This window comes from Sus scrofa, chromosome 2 (genome assembly GCF_000003025.6).
Source record: "Sus scrofa isolate TJ Tabasco breed Duroc chromosome 2, Sscrofa11.1, whole genome shotgun sequence".
Taxonomy (NCBI): domain Eukaryota; kingdom Metazoa; phylum Chordata; class Mammalia; order Artiodactyla; family Suidae; genus Sus; species Sus scrofa.
The window spans coordinates 97839910-97859148 of NC_010444.4; the positions used below are offsets into that span (position 1 = coordinate 97839910).

At 36.6% G+C, this 19239-nt stretch overlaps 1 protein-coding gene across 5 annotated transcripts in view; it reads left to right on the forward strand.

The window, feature by feature from the left end:
* ADGRV1 (adhesion G protein-coupled receptor V1) overlaps nucleotides 1–19239 on the forward strand; it is a 574200-nt gene that overhangs the window by 136262 nt on the left and 418699 nt on the right. For all 5 annotated transcript variants that reach the window (XM_021085372.1, XM_021085373.1, XM_021085375.1 and 2 more), the window contains 8 exons: nucleotides 3423–3552; nucleotides 6429–6509; nucleotides 7881–8020; nucleotides 9982–10591; nucleotides 14167–14382; nucleotides 16340–16555; nucleotides 17248–17492; nucleotides 18970–19151. In XM_021085372.1, the coding sequence (XP_020941031.1) occupies nucleotides 3423–3552; nucleotides 6429–6509; nucleotides 7881–8020; nucleotides 9982–10591; nucleotides 14167–14382; nucleotides 16340–16555; nucleotides 17248–17492; nucleotides 18970–19151 (1820 nt within the window). The remainder of the gene's footprint in view (nucleotides 1–3422; nucleotides 3553–6428; nucleotides 6510–7880; nucleotides 8021–9981; nucleotides 10592–14166; nucleotides 14383–16339; nucleotides 16556–17247; nucleotides 17493–18969; nucleotides 19152–19239) is intronic.

A 19239-nucleotide genomic window follows, 5' to 3' on the forward strand; every position in this document is an offset into this window, starting at 1 on the left:
TAATCTCTTTGTCGTTAGGGTATAGAAATGCAACAGGTTTCTGTATATTAATTTTGTGTCCTACAACTTCACCAGATTCATTGATGTGCTCTGGTAGTTTTCTGGTGGGGTCTTTAGGATTTTCTATGTATAGCGTCATGTCATCTACAAAGAGTGAACTTTACCTTTTCCTTTCCTTTGGATTCCTTTTATTTTTTTTTTCTTCTCTGATTGCTGTGGCGAGGACTTCCAAAACTATGTTGAATAAAAGTGGTGAGAGTGGGCATCCTTGTCTTGTTCCTGATCTTAGAGGAAATGCTTTCAGCTTTTCACCATTGAGTATGTTATTAGTTATGGGTTGTCATATGTGGCCATCCCCAATCTCCTGCTGAATTATCATTTTCTTTAATAGCAAAAGCTTATATTCTCACTCTTCATGAATGTCAGAAAGCTAATACCCTTGGAGACATTTCTGAGAATTTTCAGGCCAGAGTTCCCATTGTGGTGCAGTGGAAATGAATCTGACTAATATCCATGAGGATGCAGGTTTGATGCCTTGCCTTGCTCACTGGATCCAGGTTCTGGCATTGCCGTAGGCTGTGGTGTGGGTCTCAGATGCGTCCCAGATCCCTCATTGCTATGACTGTGGATGTGGCCAGCTGCTGTAGCTCTGATTCCACCCATAGCCTGGGAACTTCCATGTGCCGTGGGTGCTGCCCTAAAAAGCAAAAAAAAAAAAAAAAAAGAATTTTCAGGCCATGAGATGCAGAATGGGTATTTTGTTAGCAGGTCTGAAAACAGCATTAATCTCATTATACAGCTCCGTTAGAACTCTTGAGTGCCCATGTGCATTTTCTGTGAGCAGTAATATTTTGAAAGGAATATTTTATTTCTGAGAAGTAGGTCTTACAGTAAGCTTTAAATGTTTAATAAACTGTGTTGTCGACAGATATGCTGTCACCTCAACTTTATTGCTCTATTTATAGAGCACAGTTATAGTAGGTTGAGCATAATTATTAAGGGTCCTAGGATTTTAATAATGGTAAAGGAGCATTGGCTTCAACTTAAAGTCACCAGCTACATTAGCCCCTACTGGGCTAATAAGAAAGCCAGCCTGTCTTTTGAAGCTTTGAACCTAGGCATTGACTTTTCCTCTCTAGTTATGAAAGTCCTAGACAGCATTTTCTTCCGATATAAGGTTCTTCCATCTACATTGAAAATCTGCTCTTTTGAGTAGCCACCTTCATTCATTATCTTAGCTAGATCTCCTGATAACTTGTTACATCTTCTACATCAGCACTTGCTGTTTCACCTTGGACTTTAATGTTATGAAGATTGCTTCTTGGCTTCAACCTTATGAACTGACTTTTGCTAACATCAGACTTTTCTTTAGTAGCTTTGTCACCTCTCTCAGTCCTTATGGAATTGAAGAGAATTAGGCCCTTGCTCTGGATTAGGCTTTGGCTCAAGGGGATATTGTGTATGGTTTGATCTTCTCTCTTGACCACTGAAACTTTCTCCATATCAGCAATAAGTCTGTTTTACTTTCTCGAATTCATTGAATTCACTGAAGTAGCATTTTCATTTCCTTTAAGAACTTTTCCTTAGCGTTTAAAACTTAGCTAACTGTTCAGTTAAAGAGGCTGAGGTTTTGGCCTATCTTGGCTTTTGACATTCCTGTCTCACTAAGCTTAATAATCATTTCTAGCTTTTGATTTAAAGTGAGAGACAGACATGTGGGCTCTTCCTTTCACTTGAACACATAGAAGATATTATAGGGTTATTAATCAGTCTAAGTTCAATACTGTTGTATCTAAGGGAATAGGGAGGCACCAGGAAGGGGAGAGAGAAGGGGAATACCTAGTCAGTGGAGCAGTCAGAGAGCACACATTTATTAAATGAACTGTCTTTTACTGGTGTATAGTTCCCCATGCCCTCAAACAATTGCAATAGTAATATCAAAGATCACTGATAACAGATTACCATAACAAATATAACAGTTATGAAAAAGTTTGAAAATATTGTGAGAGTTACCAAAATGTGACACAGAGACATGAAGTGAGCAAATGCTGTTTGAAAACATAATGCAGATAGACTTGCTTTATGCAGGGTTACTACAGATCTTCACTTTGTAAAAAGTACAATATCTACAAAGTGCTGTAAAGCAATGTGCAATAAAATAAAGTATGCCTGTAGAAATTTGGCAGCTGGAAACATATAAATGACATTAAAAACCTAGAATATAATGGCCTTGTCTAGAGCTAGAGTCCAGAGAGAATCTGATAAAAAATAGTTTTTCTGGGTCACAGGAGAAGGCTAAAAAGGGCAAAGAATGCTAAAAGGATGAGTGAGCTTAAAGGGTAAGAAAAACAGGAAATGCAGTATAATGAAATACCAAAGAAAGAAGGATTGGCTAATTGTGTAAGATATTGCTAAGTTCAAGTAAGGTGGTTTCCTCAGACAGTCGAATGAGACTTGTAGAATTCCTCTTTTGATAACTGTATTCTAGGCAAGGTTCATTACTTTTTTCCCTTTTTCTATTGAGCTAACTCTATGTCTGTTATAACAGTTGTTTTCCATTCCATGTTAAACTCTTCTGGAATGTTTTCATGGAGCTAGAGATTTGTCTTGGCTGTTTTTGAATCCCAAGCATCTAAAATGGTACCATGCACATGCAATGTGTTTGAAGATACTGAAAAAAGTTAATGAGTCACTAAGTAATTTGGTTCTGTACTTGGGTTCCTCCCCTCAGTTTAGCTTTAGAATCATTAATTGTTCCACAAGATGAAATATAATTCTCCGCAGAAGCTAAACCTAGAAAACTTTAAACAGTTTTAAAATTTATTCTCACAACTTGAGGAGGAAATGCTTAACCTAAGATAATTGGGAAAAAAGGTCCCTAAGACCTAAAATAACTTTTTATATTTCTAGTCCTTATGAACTTTTCTGATGAAAGATCTATATTGTGAATTGCAATTGTGAGAATAATCAAGGAAAGATTAAGATATTTATTATTGCTAGGAAAAATTTTTGAAATGAAAATGCCATAATTATTATTCACTGAGTATTTAAATTACTCAATGATACAGTTTCAGACGCTCTAAGTATGCTTATGTGGTCAGGAAAATACCATGCATCTCATTGAATTAATTCTTTAGAAATATGCGGATGTCACCTCTTCACATTTCTCATTTGCCTTGACTACTTTTTTGATGAATAAGCAAATCAGAAAGAAGTCCATCTACTGTATTTAGTTTGAGAATATTTATGTAGAATTTATATTGAACATTATTCATATCCACTTAAATGTTTTTAGTTTTATATTTATCTTCATTTGTTTCAGTATTTATAACAATTTGGGACATAGTAAACATTCTCATTTTTATACATTCATATTCAGAATAATTATGATCTAATAGATAAATCTTTTATTTGTGTTTCAGAGTGTTGCTGGTACCTTAGAATTTCAACCAGGAGAAAGATTTAAGTACATTTCTGTTAACATCACTGATAATTCTATTCCTGAATTGGAAAAATCCTTTAAAGTTGAGTTGTTAAACTTGGAGGGAGGAGGTAAGACTGGTGACTCAAAAATACCAAATATTTACTTGTCCACTCACCATGAAAGTAGTAGATTCTATTAAGGAAATGTGTTCCTTTGGATTACTCTCTTGTGTTAGTCTTTCATTACTCATTTGTCTTTTTCTAAAGTAGGTGTGCTTTTACAATAAAATAGTTTAATTATGCTAAATCACTGTATTATAGTAGTTCTTTATAGTGGGTGCCCCTAAATCATCATTATCCCTTCTTTCTTATTTCATTGTTCATAGTGGGTCCTTTAGAGTCATCTCCAATTGCAGAATAGGTGAAAATAAGTCCTTTTAGATTATGATAGGGTGATTATTAATAAGGCAAATTAGTACTAGCTTATCCTTAATTCTGATATGCTGACAACTCTGATTATCAAAGATGTTTGGAGTCAAATCCATTTTAGGGCAGAAGTCATTTGCATTGGAGGGAGGCTTCTTATAATCGTTATTTATCCTGCTTAGATTAACTCTATATGCTTCTTTGCAGAAGTTTCACTGTATTTGATGGTCAGGTGCTACTGGGAGTATTATAGAATACATGAGATATGTACCCTATCACCTTTATAAATGTAAGAAATTGAGTGTTGGTATGGTGTTCATTAGGTCTCTTCTATTACAAAAGCTAGTAATATTATGTTTTGATGAAGAAAGTCATAGTACTATATAAGCCATTCAAATGGAGAAATTGGGTAGGACAGAAATATTAATATTGCCTTTTCATATGTAGTGAGACTGTGGCATCAGTATGACAAAATTTTCCCACAAATTTGGGGCTTTCTTCTTTTCCCAGTGCCCACATGCAAACAAAGGAAGTCAAGTTAGGGAAGTGATTATACAGTCCCACAACTTGCTTGACTACATAAAGCAGTGGAAGTATACTGGACAGTGTGTTTGGCTGGTATCAGACCAGCTTTGCTTGTCTTCCAAAGACAAGTCTTCACATTTCCAAATCATTATTTTCATGAAAGGAGTTCATTAATCAGAGGTGACTATAGGATATTAGAAAAGTTGTTCTTTGTATCACAGCCAAAAAAAAATTATGTATAGAGAAAATGTTAGTGATCAGTACCTACTATTCATTAATAAGGCACATTAAATATTCTTCAGAAATTATATTCGTGATCATAGTGATGCTTTTGATTTTATGTAGATACTTCTTCCTTTGTCTCTAGAATGTGCATTGCTGTATATTAATTTAGCATGAGAAACCAGTCTTGCAGTTTCTCAAGTGGGCAATACTGGCAGAGAATCTGGTCCTCTCTGACCCTGTTGAGTGGACATTGGAAGGAATCTAGATGCAAGCTCCCATGTAGCTGGGACTCCCTCAGAGGAGAAATAGCTTGTAGAGCTAAATTCTTCTGAGGGTAAAGGGAGAAACCCTTATACATACTGTTTTGTCTATAAAATTGATTCTGCATATAGTGGCCACCTGCATAGGTGTTTTTATGCTAGCCAGAGCACATCGGTGTTAAGTTGCACCCCTCTTTCTCACAGCTTGGAATTAATATGGAAACAAAGCCATGCACTCGGTATTTCCTGAAGTCCATTTTGCCTCTTAAGTCTCTAAAATCATTTCAGGTTTGGGAAGCCCTGAATTCTCATTTCTGGTATATCGCAGTCCTATGGAGAGGAACAAAAGAGCAGGACAGATCTTAAAAATTAACATGTCAATCAGGGATACTGGTAGTAGTACATAGGTGTGGATGTGGTCTTGCTTATCTTATTCCTTTTCCACTGCTGCTATGGCTGCCCTTCCTGTCTTTCTTGTTTGCAAATACTTGGTAAAATAATGGCATGTATGAGATGTATTGAAAGGAAAATTAAAACCTCTTTCTGTTTATTAGAGTCTTTATGTACTGCCAAGGTGCTTCATTTTCTACAATATTAATTATTTGATCTTGGCAGCAGTTCTACACAAGGCAGCAAGCACCTTTTAAAGGTGAGAAAAGTGAGGTACCAAGAGCTTTAGTGATTTTCTGAAGGTTTTACAGGCTGGTATCTCTCACAGCCAGGGATGAAGCAGAGTTTTTTAGACAACTTGTTTAGGGTTCTTTCCAAAAATGTTAGTGGCAAAAGGGTGATCAAATCTGAGAATGGTAAATATGCTGGAATTTATTTAAATGTGCAGCTGGAGGGAAATGTTTGAATTGGTTGTTTTAAGTGGTAAGATGACCGTCACAGGCATATAGGCCTAAGTGTAAACAGATATATGCATACAAATATTTTAAAAATATTTGACATGTTGTAAACAATTTACCTGGTTGTAAGTGAAAATTCAAAAATAAAACTAGTGTGGGGTTCCCATCATGGCTCAGTGGTAACTAACCTGACCAGTATCCATGAGGATGCGGGTTTGATCCCTGGCCTTGCTCAGTGGATTAAGGATCTGGCATTGCTATGAGCTGTGGTGTAGGTCACAGATGCAGCTCGGATCTGGGGTTGCTGTGGTGTAGGCCAGCAACGGCAGCTCCAATTAGACCCCTAGCCTGGGAACTTCCCTATGCTGTGGGTGTGGCCCTAAAAAGACAAAAAACGAAACAAAACAAAACAACCCCCCAACCAAAAAAAAAAAAACAAAAAAAAACAAAAAAAAAAAACCCTAGATTAAATTGACAGAAATGGGAAATACTAACTACAACCTACATGGACTATTTCCTGAAGCTATGAATGAAAGATTTATTAAATTTGTGGCTTGACTCATGTTTTACTATTCTCACTTAATCTACTTTTATGGAAGAATGAGTGTTGAATATTACTGTATTTTTCTGTTTGCTGGATATGTTTTAAGAGCTCTCAAATTTCTCATTGTGTCATTGTGTGTTGTATGGGTTGTGTCTCTGTGTGTGTCTCCTTGTGAAGTGACTGGACTCTTTAGGGTTGATGGCAGTGGTAGTGGTGATGGGGACATGGAATTCTTCCTTCCAACTACTCACAAACGTGGTAAGCAGCTGTTCCAAGGCCCTTTGACTGTTCCACATTTTCACTTTTCTTTCTAGAGACAGCAATACTAACTGCTTATTGATACCTACCATATATAGGTCCTTTAGATATTTTATCTCACTAATCAGCACAAAAACTTTGGGAAATAGTATTTGTTCCATGTTATCATCACCCAGGTAGAACATGAACAAGTAAGAATCAGGTCCTTGCCTGCCACCAAAGTCCAGATTCTCCCCCTCTTCATACCTAATGCAGTTTCCTGATACTAATTGTAAGAAAAATTTTTCTTGATATCATTTACAAAAGTGCTTATTGAAAAAGATTTTACATGACTTTGAATACCTAAAAAGGAGATAAATAGAACATTTATATTTTCAAGTAAAAGGTATCACACTAATTTGCTTTACAAAAAAAGTTTTATATGTAGCATTTAATCAAAACAAATAGGAAGGAGAAATTAAGAAGAAAATAAATGTGGATTAAGTTGCCAATTAATGGGAGGGAATATTGAAAAGGGGATGCCTTTTGAATTAGATTCATATGCAAGTATGATTCAAACATGATGTTTACATCAAACATTTCTTTATATTAAGGGAGAATACATAGAATACTTATTTTCTTTAAAGAGAACGCTTTCTATCTTTCAGAAAGTTTCCCTTTGAGGAATCCCCCCAAAAATTCCCTTTTCACAGTGTCAGATTTTATATTTTAGTTTCAGAACTCATGTTCCCACCCCTCTCATTCCTGACTTCCATCACTGCCTCATGTAACTTCTGGTATTTGATTACTCTACTAATTTGGGGATTATTTATTTTCCTGTCTGCATCCACTAATACAACATGAAAGTTGAACATACTTCTCAGGAAAACATTAAGTACTTCTTTAGATCTTGACATCTTTTTAGTTATAGGACTGGACTCTGAGACCCAGAGAGGTTGATCTATAATATCATAATATGATGAAAACATAGGCCTAGAATTAATGCATATTTGGAAACCAAGAATCTGCACAGTCAAATTGACAAAAATCATAGGGATAAGAGTCATTTTTGGCTCATGTTCTTCTGAGGTCAGGAAAGGTCGTGGGAGACTTTCTTCATATGCTCCTTGTGGAAGAATGTTCTCTTTCATAGAAAAGGAAAAGAAAAACAAGTTTGCCCTATTCATCTTCAAGTGCTTGTGCAGCACTTGTGTATCACATTGGTGCCAAGACAGAAGAAAGTCATAAAAGCATGAATATGTGTAGCAGCCATTTGTGTCTGCCTTTCTTTCTAAAACAAATTTAGGACAGACTCAGTGATGCCTTTTTCCTTTGGCTTGTAAATTAGTGACTAACATTTTTCTTGCTGTTTGTTGGAACTTATTCATGCAGCCAGTCTAGGAGTGGCTTCCCAAATTCTAGTGACAATTTCAGCCTCTGACCATGCTCATGGTGTATTTGAATTTAGCCCTGAGTCACTCTTTGTCAGTGGAACTGAACCAGAAGATGGATACAGCACTGTTGTATTAAATGTGAGTACATTTTTCTCTCTAGTCATAGATACCTTGTTTTTTTATTATTGTTTTATTGTATTATGAAGGTGTGCTTATGTTAATTTTTTTCTGTGTAAGTGGAAAGGAATGAGTGTATTGGCACAGACAATTCAAGTTGATAATTAAACAGGGATTTGGCATTTGTCTTTGTGTTTCTTCTTCTTCTTTTTTTTTTAAATGGAAGTTCCCAAGCTAAGGGTCAAATCAGAGCTATAGCTGCCAGCCTTCACCATAGCCACGGCAACTTGGGATCTGAGCTATCTCTGTGACCTACACCACAACTCATGGCAATGCTGGATCCTTAACCTACTGAGCAAGGCCATGGATTAAATCTGCATCCTCATGGTTAGTAGTCCAGGTTCATTACTGCTGAGTGACAGCGGGAACTCCTGTCTTTGTGCTTCTTTTTGCACACAGATTCATCTTATAATTCTGATGATTCTTGACTCTTTAAGGAATACCATGAAGCTGTAATACATAGATTTTTATTTTAATTCAGATAAGCTGTGGTAACAAACATCTGTAAAATCTCATAGGCTTGAACATCACTTATGGTGTGTGTCCATTTTACGCTGGCTGTCATCAGTCACTTAGGGCTGAGAATTGCAGAGTCTCCATCTCAACAGGTGCTTCTGCCTCCACTGAGTTGGGAAATGTGTATGTGGGAAGCTGTACACTTGCTCTTCAGCTTCTTTCTGGAAGGGATTCCAGCATTTCCCTTTACTTCTTTGGTCAAAGTAAGTCACATGACCATGCTAATGTAAGCAGGTAGAGAAGTGCAGTGCTGTCCTGTATCTCTGCCAAAGGGAAAGAAATCCAAAACAACTGTGAACAGCGACAGTAAGAACAACTCTGTGTGATGTGTGTGAGTATATGTTGGTGTGTGTCTATGGTGTTCCAGTAGGGATTTAGTAGGATTCTATTGTTAAATATCCCGGGGAAGCTAGAAGCATGCTCAGCCTTAGATTTTATACAAATGATGCAGGATAACTCAAAATATATCCTTTCTGTACTTTTATGGCAGATCTTCAGTAAACTGTTGTGGAAAAGATTTGGCAACTTTGGAAGGGATAACTAGTTTCTCAAGAAAGAAAACAAGGATTAAGGGAGAGATAAAGTTTTGTAAAATTCCTAATTTTATTTTGAGTCAGAATTCATATTTTAAGTTTGGGACTTAACATGATAAAAATTACTTCTAGTTGGGACTTAACATGATTTTTTTTAAGGCTTTTCAAATTCTTCTTAATATACTATTGATCAAAAAATTTCTCTTAAAATATGTTTTATATAACCATATGTCAAAATGTTTTTCGGTGAATTTGTTTTTTGTATTATATTGAATATTTAATTACAATTTGTTTTAAAAATGAGTTTTATGGCTAACTTTATGGAGAAATTATCACTCATCTGTTCCTTTGTAAGGCGTGTACCCTCCTTGCAGGAAATGTAAACATGTTCATGAATATGCTTAAATATAAGACACTGATAACTATGTTTTCATTTTTACTGATATTTGTTAAAGTTGCAGAGATGGTACAGTATAATTTAGTTAGAAGCTAAAAAACTATGGTTTAGTTAGAAGCTAAAAATGTTCAATCTATTTGTCATTTCACACAATAAGCACTTTTTAAGTGGGACTCCCTGAGGGTCTTCAAAATGGGTCGTATGTATATTGCCTTTGAGAATCTTAATTTTCTTTGAAGTTCCTATGGGGTATAGAAGCTTAAGGATACAGTGTTGTCACTGCTATGCTCAGGTTGCAGCTGTGGCTTGGGTTCAGTCCTTGGCCCAGAACTTTCACATGCCACAAGTGTGGCCAAAAAAAAAAAAAGCTTATATACAATAAAATAAAAAATTAATATCCTGTTATTCTATATTTACAAACCTCTATTCACTTGTTTTAATTCCTCTCGATATATTTAATATGAACTATTTTAAAGGTTATAAGAAGTCATGGGGCTCTGTCTCGAGTGACTTTACTTTGGAGCATAGACTCTGATCCTGATGGCGATCTGGCCTTCACCTCTGGCAACATCACATTTGAGATTGGGCAGAAGAGTGCCAACATCACAGTGGAAATACTGCCTGATGAAGATCCAGAACTGGATAAAGTGTTCCCTGTGTCAATCCTCAGTGTCTCCAGTGGCTCTTTGGGAATTCATACTAATGCAACATTAACAGTTTTGGCTAGTGATGATCCTTATGGGGTCTTCATCTTTTCTGGGAAAAATAGACCTATTAAAGTGGAGGAAGCAACCCAAAACATCACATTGTCAATAATAAGGTTAAAAGGCCTCCTTGGAAAAGTCAGAGTCACCTATGCAACACTGGATGATATGGAAAAACTGCCTTATTTTCCACCTAATTTAGCCAGAGCAACTCAAGGAAAAGATTATATACCAGCTTCTGGGTTTGCTCTTTTTAGAGCCAATCAGAGCGAGGCAACAATAACTATTTCAATTTTGGATGATGATGAACCAGAAAGATCGGAGTCTTTGTTTATTGAACTACTCAACTCTACTTTAGTGGAGAAAGTGCAGAATCGCCCAAGTAAGTAACCATTAGTGTGTTTTTATTGTTATTAAAGTTCAGAATCCTGAAACAATTAAGAATTTAGTATAGTAGAAAATTCTATAAAAATAGTAAGCTCTAACTTTGAAAGCATCCTCTTAAAAAAACTTATCTATAAGGCAGATGGAGGTGGAATTCTTGAAAACATGATATTTTAAAAGTCTATTACATTCCCAGACTACATTTTTAGACGTGTCTGTGTAAACCAGTGTAACTAACCTCTAGTACTATTGTGCTATATATTGTACCTTCCAAAAACATTCTGGAATCAATCTGGGGATTTCAGGGACAGTCCTGGTAGCAAGAACCTGAGTCTCTTTTGCCTTGATCCACTTTGAAAGATTCCTTAACCAACTGAATCGCTTTGTGTTGGTGAGGAGCATGTGGCTCTGGCCACTGAATGAGGGAAGGGGGATAAGGTTGTGCAGTAGTAAGAAATCCTGGAGATTTTGTGGGTTTCCGTGAGAGTTGAGAAGAAGGCACTGATTGGACATAAGAATGAGGAATGGAGAGTGACCCATGTTTGGCAGAGGATCTGATGCAGCAGCTTTTGTGGGGAAAGTAGCAGCCTGGCTCTGTGGCTTAGTAGCTTGGCCTGGTAGTAGAGAGCAGAGTCTGAGCTTGGGGAGCTAAAAAGAGTTAATGCATTAGAGCTTGTTCAGTAGACGCATCTCCCTAAGAAGACATTTAACTTTAGGGGTTTTTAATTAAAAACAAGAATTATTTCCTGGAATAATATAACAAGAAAAGGAAGAAAGTTTGGTGCTATTAATTGAATATCAATTTTAGGATAATATTTATAAATATATTAAATAAATACTATATATTTTTAATGCATAATGAAACCTTCTTAAAGAAACTGGAATGAAATACTCCAAAGAGTAGAATTTCAAGATCTTTGTTTTGAGTGTGTTCTGCCATATAAATTAAGGTTTCTTACAAGTAAATTTCTTCACCTTACCTTAACTCTGGGATGAACATAATGTATATTGAGCTACATTCTTGCCTACAATGTAATTGTAGTCCAGGGTTCTAGCAAGAAGATTACTTTTTAGGACAGCTGCTAACATTAAATTTTCAGTTTACAGTCAAGGTCAAAATTCTCATATGGAAACCCAACCCTTTTTTTTTATTAGTAAGAATAAGGATCAGTTATAATAACAAATACATTGAAATAAAACCAATAATTAGCCTTGTTAAATAAGAATTATGAAATATAGCCCAGTTTTCAAGGGACCCATAGTTTTTTGAGTGAGCCTAAAGTAAAGCCAGAGGGAGAATTGCATATAGCAGTGGCTAGGAGCTGTGGGTGCTGGTCTCAGGTAACGTGTTCAAAGTATAGTAATAAACTGTTGCATATAAACTTTTTAAGCCCCTGGTTCCTTAATCTATAATACAGAATTACTATAGAGCTTAAGAATGATCATTGATAATATGTGTGAAAATGAAAACAGTGCCTGGCACATGGTAATCATTCAATAAATGTGAATAATTATTATTCATAAAGTGGTATACACAGAATATCCATGTGCTGTGAGATGGGAGAAACCACAACATGTATTTCACACTTGACATGTTCCTGGAATCGTGCAGGATACTTGGGGCTGTTCAGAACTGGCATAAACTAAGATGTGAAAAAAATTAAAGAACAATTAAGTGCATTAGAAAGAAAACAATAAATGTCATTAAAAATGAAAAAAAAAAAAAGAACAATTAAGTCTAAATCTGTGTGATCCTGTCTCAGTTTTGATAGGCAAAATCAGTGTAGCACCTATAGTGTTTCTGTATTCTGCTCTGGATATAGTCATCCACTTTCAGGACAACAATGTGAGAAGGCTGGTGATGAATAGGCATAGGGCAGGATGAAAAGTCATGGACAGATGAAGGTTTTATACCTGGTTTGATGAGGAATTGTGTACGGGCGCAAGAGATTAGATAGACCCTTACGGAATAATTGTGTCCACCAGGAACTTGTGTGATGCCTTAGCTGACTTCCTCAACATCTTTGTAGTTCTGATTCCACATCTGTAAAATGTGGAGTCTTAACTACCACGTAGAGATAGTCTGGGAATTAAATGTCTGGATGCAATGAAAGTATTAGAACAATGTCTGTCAAATAGTGCGTACTTACAAAATGTAATCTGCTGCTGTAATTCTCTGTCATTGCCATTATTTTCCAGTTTAGTCAAATTATGTTATATTGATATATAGTTTGTGATTTTTAACTATGATATAATTTAGTGTGGTCTGTATCATTGAAACTAAATGGTGTTATTACTTGTTTTGAGGTTAAATTGTCTGAAAATGTTAAATTTTATTCATTATCATATAGTTTCAGATACCACTGTTTCTAGATATGAAATATGAACTCAAAGTTGTTAACTTGTAATAAGAGTCTGTTGATGCTTCATTTTTTTTTTTTTTTGTCTTTTTGCCTTTTCTAGGGCCGCTCTCGTGGCATGTGGAGGTTCCCAGGCTAGGGGTCGAATTGGGGCTGTAGCTGCCAGCCTACGCCAGAGCCACAGCAATGCGGGATCTGAGCCGCGTCTGCGACCCACACCACAGCTCACAGCAACGCCAGATCCTTAACCCACTGAGCAAGGCCAGGGACCAAACCCGCAACCTCATGGTTCCTAGTCAGATTTGTTAACCACTGAGCCACGACGGGAACTCCTGATGCTTCATTTTTGTTAAAAAATTCACTTTTTATATTGTTTTGACAAGGGTGCCAGTTGGAATTGAACCTAGAGCGTAAGTCAGGGAGAGTTTGCAGGAAGTTCTAAATGCCTTCAAAATAAGTTGTGCTCTCTCTAACATCAGTGGAAAATAAGAAGAGTCTTAAAAGTAGACTTAACAATACAGCCCTAAAGTATAGCCTTAAAAGCCCTAGCGAGCAGACCCTGTTATAGCAGTGCTGAGTTTGCAATGAAGCTAACTTTTCCGGAAGAGGTGGCTGAGTGGCTGCTGACTGAGATGGGGCAGGGAGAACAGGTTTGTGAGGGAGGGCAGCAGAGCAGGGAGAGAGGAAGTAATTTAATTAGAGTGTGATGATTTTCATATCATCTTTGAGGGCAAGGAACTAGATTACCTCCCTACTCAGTTTTGTAACTAGTGCCATTTAGAGAAAATTTATGGTGTGCTGGTAACCAAGTAGAAGAGCATAATTACATAGATTTCATCATTGTCTGTTATACTGTTATGCAAAGTGCTGATTAATTATGCTCTAATCAGTTTTTTTTAGCCTTTTGACAAATTTCCAATATTTACTGAAATAATACTTATAGGATAACTGTTCTTTTGCTCAGGGTTCTATAATAAAAATCTCTCTAGAAACTACAGGAGAGTAGGGGTGTTCTTTTTAATTTATTTTTGTACCCCTGGCACCTGGATTGATGCTGTTGCCTAGTAACTAATAAATGTTTTCTTTTTTATATAAATAGTGGAAAACATAAAATGATGATCCCATTTGGCTGATGGATCTTGTGGAGGCTTCTGGATGACTTTTGGCTGGTGTTTTGGGTTTTGATATATAAGCTTTTTTTTCTTTGTTTCAGTCCCAAACTCTCCACGCCTTGGTCCTAAGGTAGAAACTATTGCTCATCTAATTATCATTGCCAATGATGATGCATTTGGAACTCTTCAGCTCTCAGCACCAGTTGTTCGAGTAGCAGAAAATCATGTTGGACCCATTATCAATGTGACTAGAACAGGAGGAGCATTTGCAGATGTTTCCGTGAAGTTTAAAGCCGTGCCAATAACTGCAGTAGCTGGTGAGAAAAGACATCTGTGGAGTGGTGAAGTGTTTAAGAGGGAAGCTGCTCAAAGATGTAGTTTGAAAAGTCAAGCAGAAAACAGCCATACTCCTGTGTCTTTTTTTAAGGCACACATGTAAAGTTTTTGTTTTTTTTTTAGCTTTTCAGGGCCACACCTGCAACTTATGGAAGTTCCCAGGCTAGGGGTCAAATTGGAGCTACAGTGCTGGCCTAGTGCACAGCCACAATGACACAGGATCGGAGCCGCATCTGTGACCTACACCACAACTCATGGCAATACCAGATCCCTGACCCACTGAGCGAAGCCAGGGATTGAACCCGCATCCTCATGGATACTAGTCATATTTGTTTCCACTGTGCCCCAATGGGATCTTCGAGTTTTTATTATATATTTATGGCACTGATTTTGTAGAATTTTTGAAAAATGTTGGCAAATTTTTATGAATTTAAAAGCTGTGATAACCCAAATAGGCACAAACCAATGAAAAGTAAATTAAGGAAAGCATTGTTAGGCTTTCTCTGTGTGGACTTGTAAGTTTTTTGGAAGGCTTCATGTCTAAATGATACTGAGGGATACAGGATAAAATGTGACGCCATATGATTGCAGTGTTTGGCAACAGTCTTGTCTCTCTACTCATTTATCTTGCTAGTTTATTTATTTATGAAGGACATGGTAGAGGCAGTGATTAGCATTGATTGTTTTATAAGCAAAAGGTTTCATTGCCAAATGCAAACATTAGGAGATTGATTTGGTGGCACAGTTGCAGCATCTAGAAGGAGATTTTCCTAAGAGCTATTCAATTAGAGTCTCTCTAGTGTGCAAAGGATGTGAGTGTGAATGATTGTGAATGAATGGGAAAACATGCTCAGTTTCTTTCTTTCTTTTTTTTTTTTTAAAGTCCACACCCAGGGCATATGGAGGATCCCAGGCTAGGGGTCGAATTGAAGCTGCAGTTACCAGCCTACACCACAACCACAGCAATGTCAGATCCAAGTTCAAGCTGCATCTGCAGTCGCCAGCCTATACCGCAGCTCATGGCAACACTGGATCCTTAACCTACTGAGCTAGACCAGGGATCAAACCTGCGTCCTCCTGGATTCCAGTCAGATTCGTTTCCACTGAGCCACAATGGGAATTCCTTGGTTTCTTGAAATAAATCATCTGGTATGATACTTGCTTGAAAAGATCATAAACCAGGCATACCTAGTCCATAAATTACATGTGGGTGCACACGTACATGCACCCATACATTTGGGTGGTAGCCCAGAGGAATGCCTATTTATAAGGGGCTTTACACATTGACAGATGGTACGGATTAATCACTGTTATAGAAAATTAGCACCCAGGCTGTATAAGAAGCTTCTCTTTTTGCCTCATTCACTGTTTGGAGACAAAGCCACCCTGAGTGATATGCAGAAGTAGCAGCTTTTAATCCGACTTTGTAGAAAAGGTCATAGTTTCCAGCAGTAAGATGGATGATGCTGACTTGCCCATCTCTGTGAAACAGTGTGATTTATCTCCCCAATGAAATGAGAATTCCAATTTGGCCTTTTTTTTAAATTTTTTATTTTTTAAACTTTTGTAGGACAGGGGCCATCTTGTGGTAAAGAATGACTTGGTAATGAATCCATGTCCATATCTGTATATCTGTGTTTACATCTCTATTATCATACATGTAATGGAAATAGAATAAATTATGTGTACATCTTTCTAAAAATGAAGGAATGGACTTGAACACCCCGGATATCTTTTTCATTATTTTGTTGTTATCAAACCCACTTTTCTCTTGCAGGAGAGGTAAAATCATCTTGTTTAGAATAAATGTAAATCCTCAAAAACATCTTTCAAAGTATACCCAGGAAATGTGCTGTGTCATAGTATTTTCCTAGTATATAGGATGTTTACTATCATATACTGGAACGAGTCTTAGCATTTTGTTTTTTGTCTTTGCAGGTGAAGATTATAGCATAGCTTCATCGGATGTGGTCTTGTTAGAAGGAGAATCCAGTAAAGCTGTGCCAATATATATCATTAACGACATCTACCCTGAGCTGGAAGAATCTTTTCTTGTGCAACTGCTGAATGAAACAACAGGAGGAGCCAAACTAGGGGCATTAACAGAGGCAGTCATTATTATTGAGGCCTCTGATGACCCCTATGGATTATTTGGTAATGAGACTAGTTTGTGTCTCCCTTTTACTTGTCTATATAGATTCGTACGTTTCTTTATTTTTAGAGATTCAGAATTGATCTGATAGTTTCCTTGAAACCTGCTATTAACTGATACACAGGACACCTATATTCACTCACTAACAATGGTTAGTGGCTGTTGAAAAAGAAATAAACCTCTCAGCATAAATCTGGAAAACATATACTTTTAGGCTTCTAGGTCAGATCTGGCTCCTAGATCTGTTTGTGAATCTCAGAAAAAATTTTTAAAAAGCTAATTTAACTCACAGAAATTTATACAAAAAAGTATGAATTTTGGGGCTTTCTTTATAGTAGAAAAATCTGGAAACATCATGCCCCCTTTTCTACATAGCTTCAGTCATAGGAATTATATAGCAACTGCCAGGCTTATACCATGCAGTCAGTCCCAGAATTCACGAGATCCCCTTCACTCATGACCTTGTTGGGCAAGTGAGCTTATGATTTCTGTTTCTATCACAATGAAGAATATTTTGGAAAATTTGGCTGGCCTGACCAATTTGTATCAGAGCATATTACTCTGATTTTGTAGGAGTGAGCTTCTTAGATTGCTAAGAGGGATAAAAGGAATCAACCAGAGGATGGTAGTTGGTTAGCTCTACATTGACTTAGTTTCACTTTGTATTTGAAATTATCTCTGCTTTTCCCTTTAGGTTTTCAGATTACTAAACTTTTTGTAGAGGAACCTGAGTTTAACTCAGTGAAGGTAAACCTGCCAATAATTCGAAATTCTGGGACACTCGGCAATGTTACTGTTCAGTGGGTTGCCACCATTAATGGACAGCTTGCTACTGGCGACCTGCGAGTTGTCTCAGGTAATGTGACCTTTGCCCCTGGGGAAACCATTCAAACCTTGTTGTTAGAGGTCCTGGCTGACGACGTTCCGGAGATTGAAGAGGTGAGAGGAATGGCTAGCCTAGAATGCCACTAAATTTTATCTTGTCTTAGAGTAACTGAAACAGATGGCTGTTATTGTGACATTTGTAGAGGTGTCCAATAAGTAGAATGTTCAAAATATGGTAGTGTGAAAGTGTTTCTTACAGATAACAGAACCAAGAATATTCCAGAATATTCATATACATACACATACCAGTTTACTAGTATAAGATGGTTTTGTGGAGTTCCCGTCATGGCTCAGTGGTAACAAATCTGACTAGAAAATGAGGATGCGGGTTCGATCCCTGGCCTCGCTCAGTGGGTTAAGGATCCAGTGTTGCCGTGAGCTGTGATGCAGGTTGCAGACATGGCTCAGATCTGGTATTGCTGCGGCTGTGGTGTAGGCCAGCGGCTACAGCTCTGATTCGACCCCTTGCCTGGGAACCTCTATATGCTGTGGACGCAGCCCTAAAAAGATTTAAAAAAAAATTGTTTTGTACAATTATATTTTCAACAGTTTTGGCTAAATGATTATATATATAATCTATCATAAGTTTTGCTATATTGTTCCATATAAACTCTTAATTTGTTTGTATCCAAACTCCCTTTTGGCTTGTCAGCCAGCCAGTCAGTCTTAATTAAGTGTAGATTTTGATTTTCCACTTGTTCATTTATTCTTCAACAGTGCTGAGGATTTACTGTGTGACAAATACCATGCTAGATTTATTTGCCTGATATTTATTTTTGATGATGAAGAAGCAAGGTGGTGAATAAAGACAGTCACAGTGGGGAAGTTGATTCATCACTAACACATATTGGCTGAGGATAATTTTATTTTATTTTATGAAATTCAAGAATTATTAAAACTTTGGTCTCATAAAATTGCATTTAATAGTATTTATTCTTTAATAGCATCAAATTTTCATAGAAGGGAAGTCCATAAAATTTCATTTGAATGCTAATTATGTCATTATTCACTTGTAAAATATTAGGTATTAGTTAATACATATAAAGCTTTTTTCTTTTCTCTAAATTTAGGTGATATTATATGAGTTTTTGTTTTAAATTTTATCAGAGAATTCCCATTTATGAGAATGTGAGAAATAAAGCATAATAAATTAACTATTCATAAAGCACACATGTAATATTTTACTTTAGTGAAAAAAAAGGTATAGGAGATAAGAGTACATTATTGAAGTGGTAAACATAAACAGGCATCTTTAAATTGATTCACAAGATTTTTATAACAGTGTTAAGGAGCTTCAACAGCATATATTTCTTATGTGTAATCATGCTCAGATTATTAAAAACTGGTGATGGATTGTTCTCTTGCATGTTAGGTTTGTAAATGTAGTGGAGGATTTTCTTTAAGTCCATTTATATTACATTTCATTTTATTCTTGTACTTCTGTGGATATTTTTGATTTTTTTTTCCTGCATCTTTTTACTCTACTTTCAGAACCAGGATTCTGTTAAGGAAGTTTTCACTGTATTTTTAGGTTATTCAAGTGCAACTTACTGATGCCTCTGGTGGAGGTACTATTGGGTTAGATCGAGTGGCAAATGTTATTATTCCTGCCAATGATAATCCTTATGGTACAGTAGCCTTTGTTCAGTCGGTGTATCGTGTTCAAGAGCCTCTGGAGAGAAGTTCCTGTGCTAACATAACTGTCAGGAGAAGGTATATGAGATAGCTGCTTGTATCTGTAGGGGTGATGGGACTTGTGGGGTGGTGGGAAAGGATCTCTTGAATAATTAAATAATTTAAG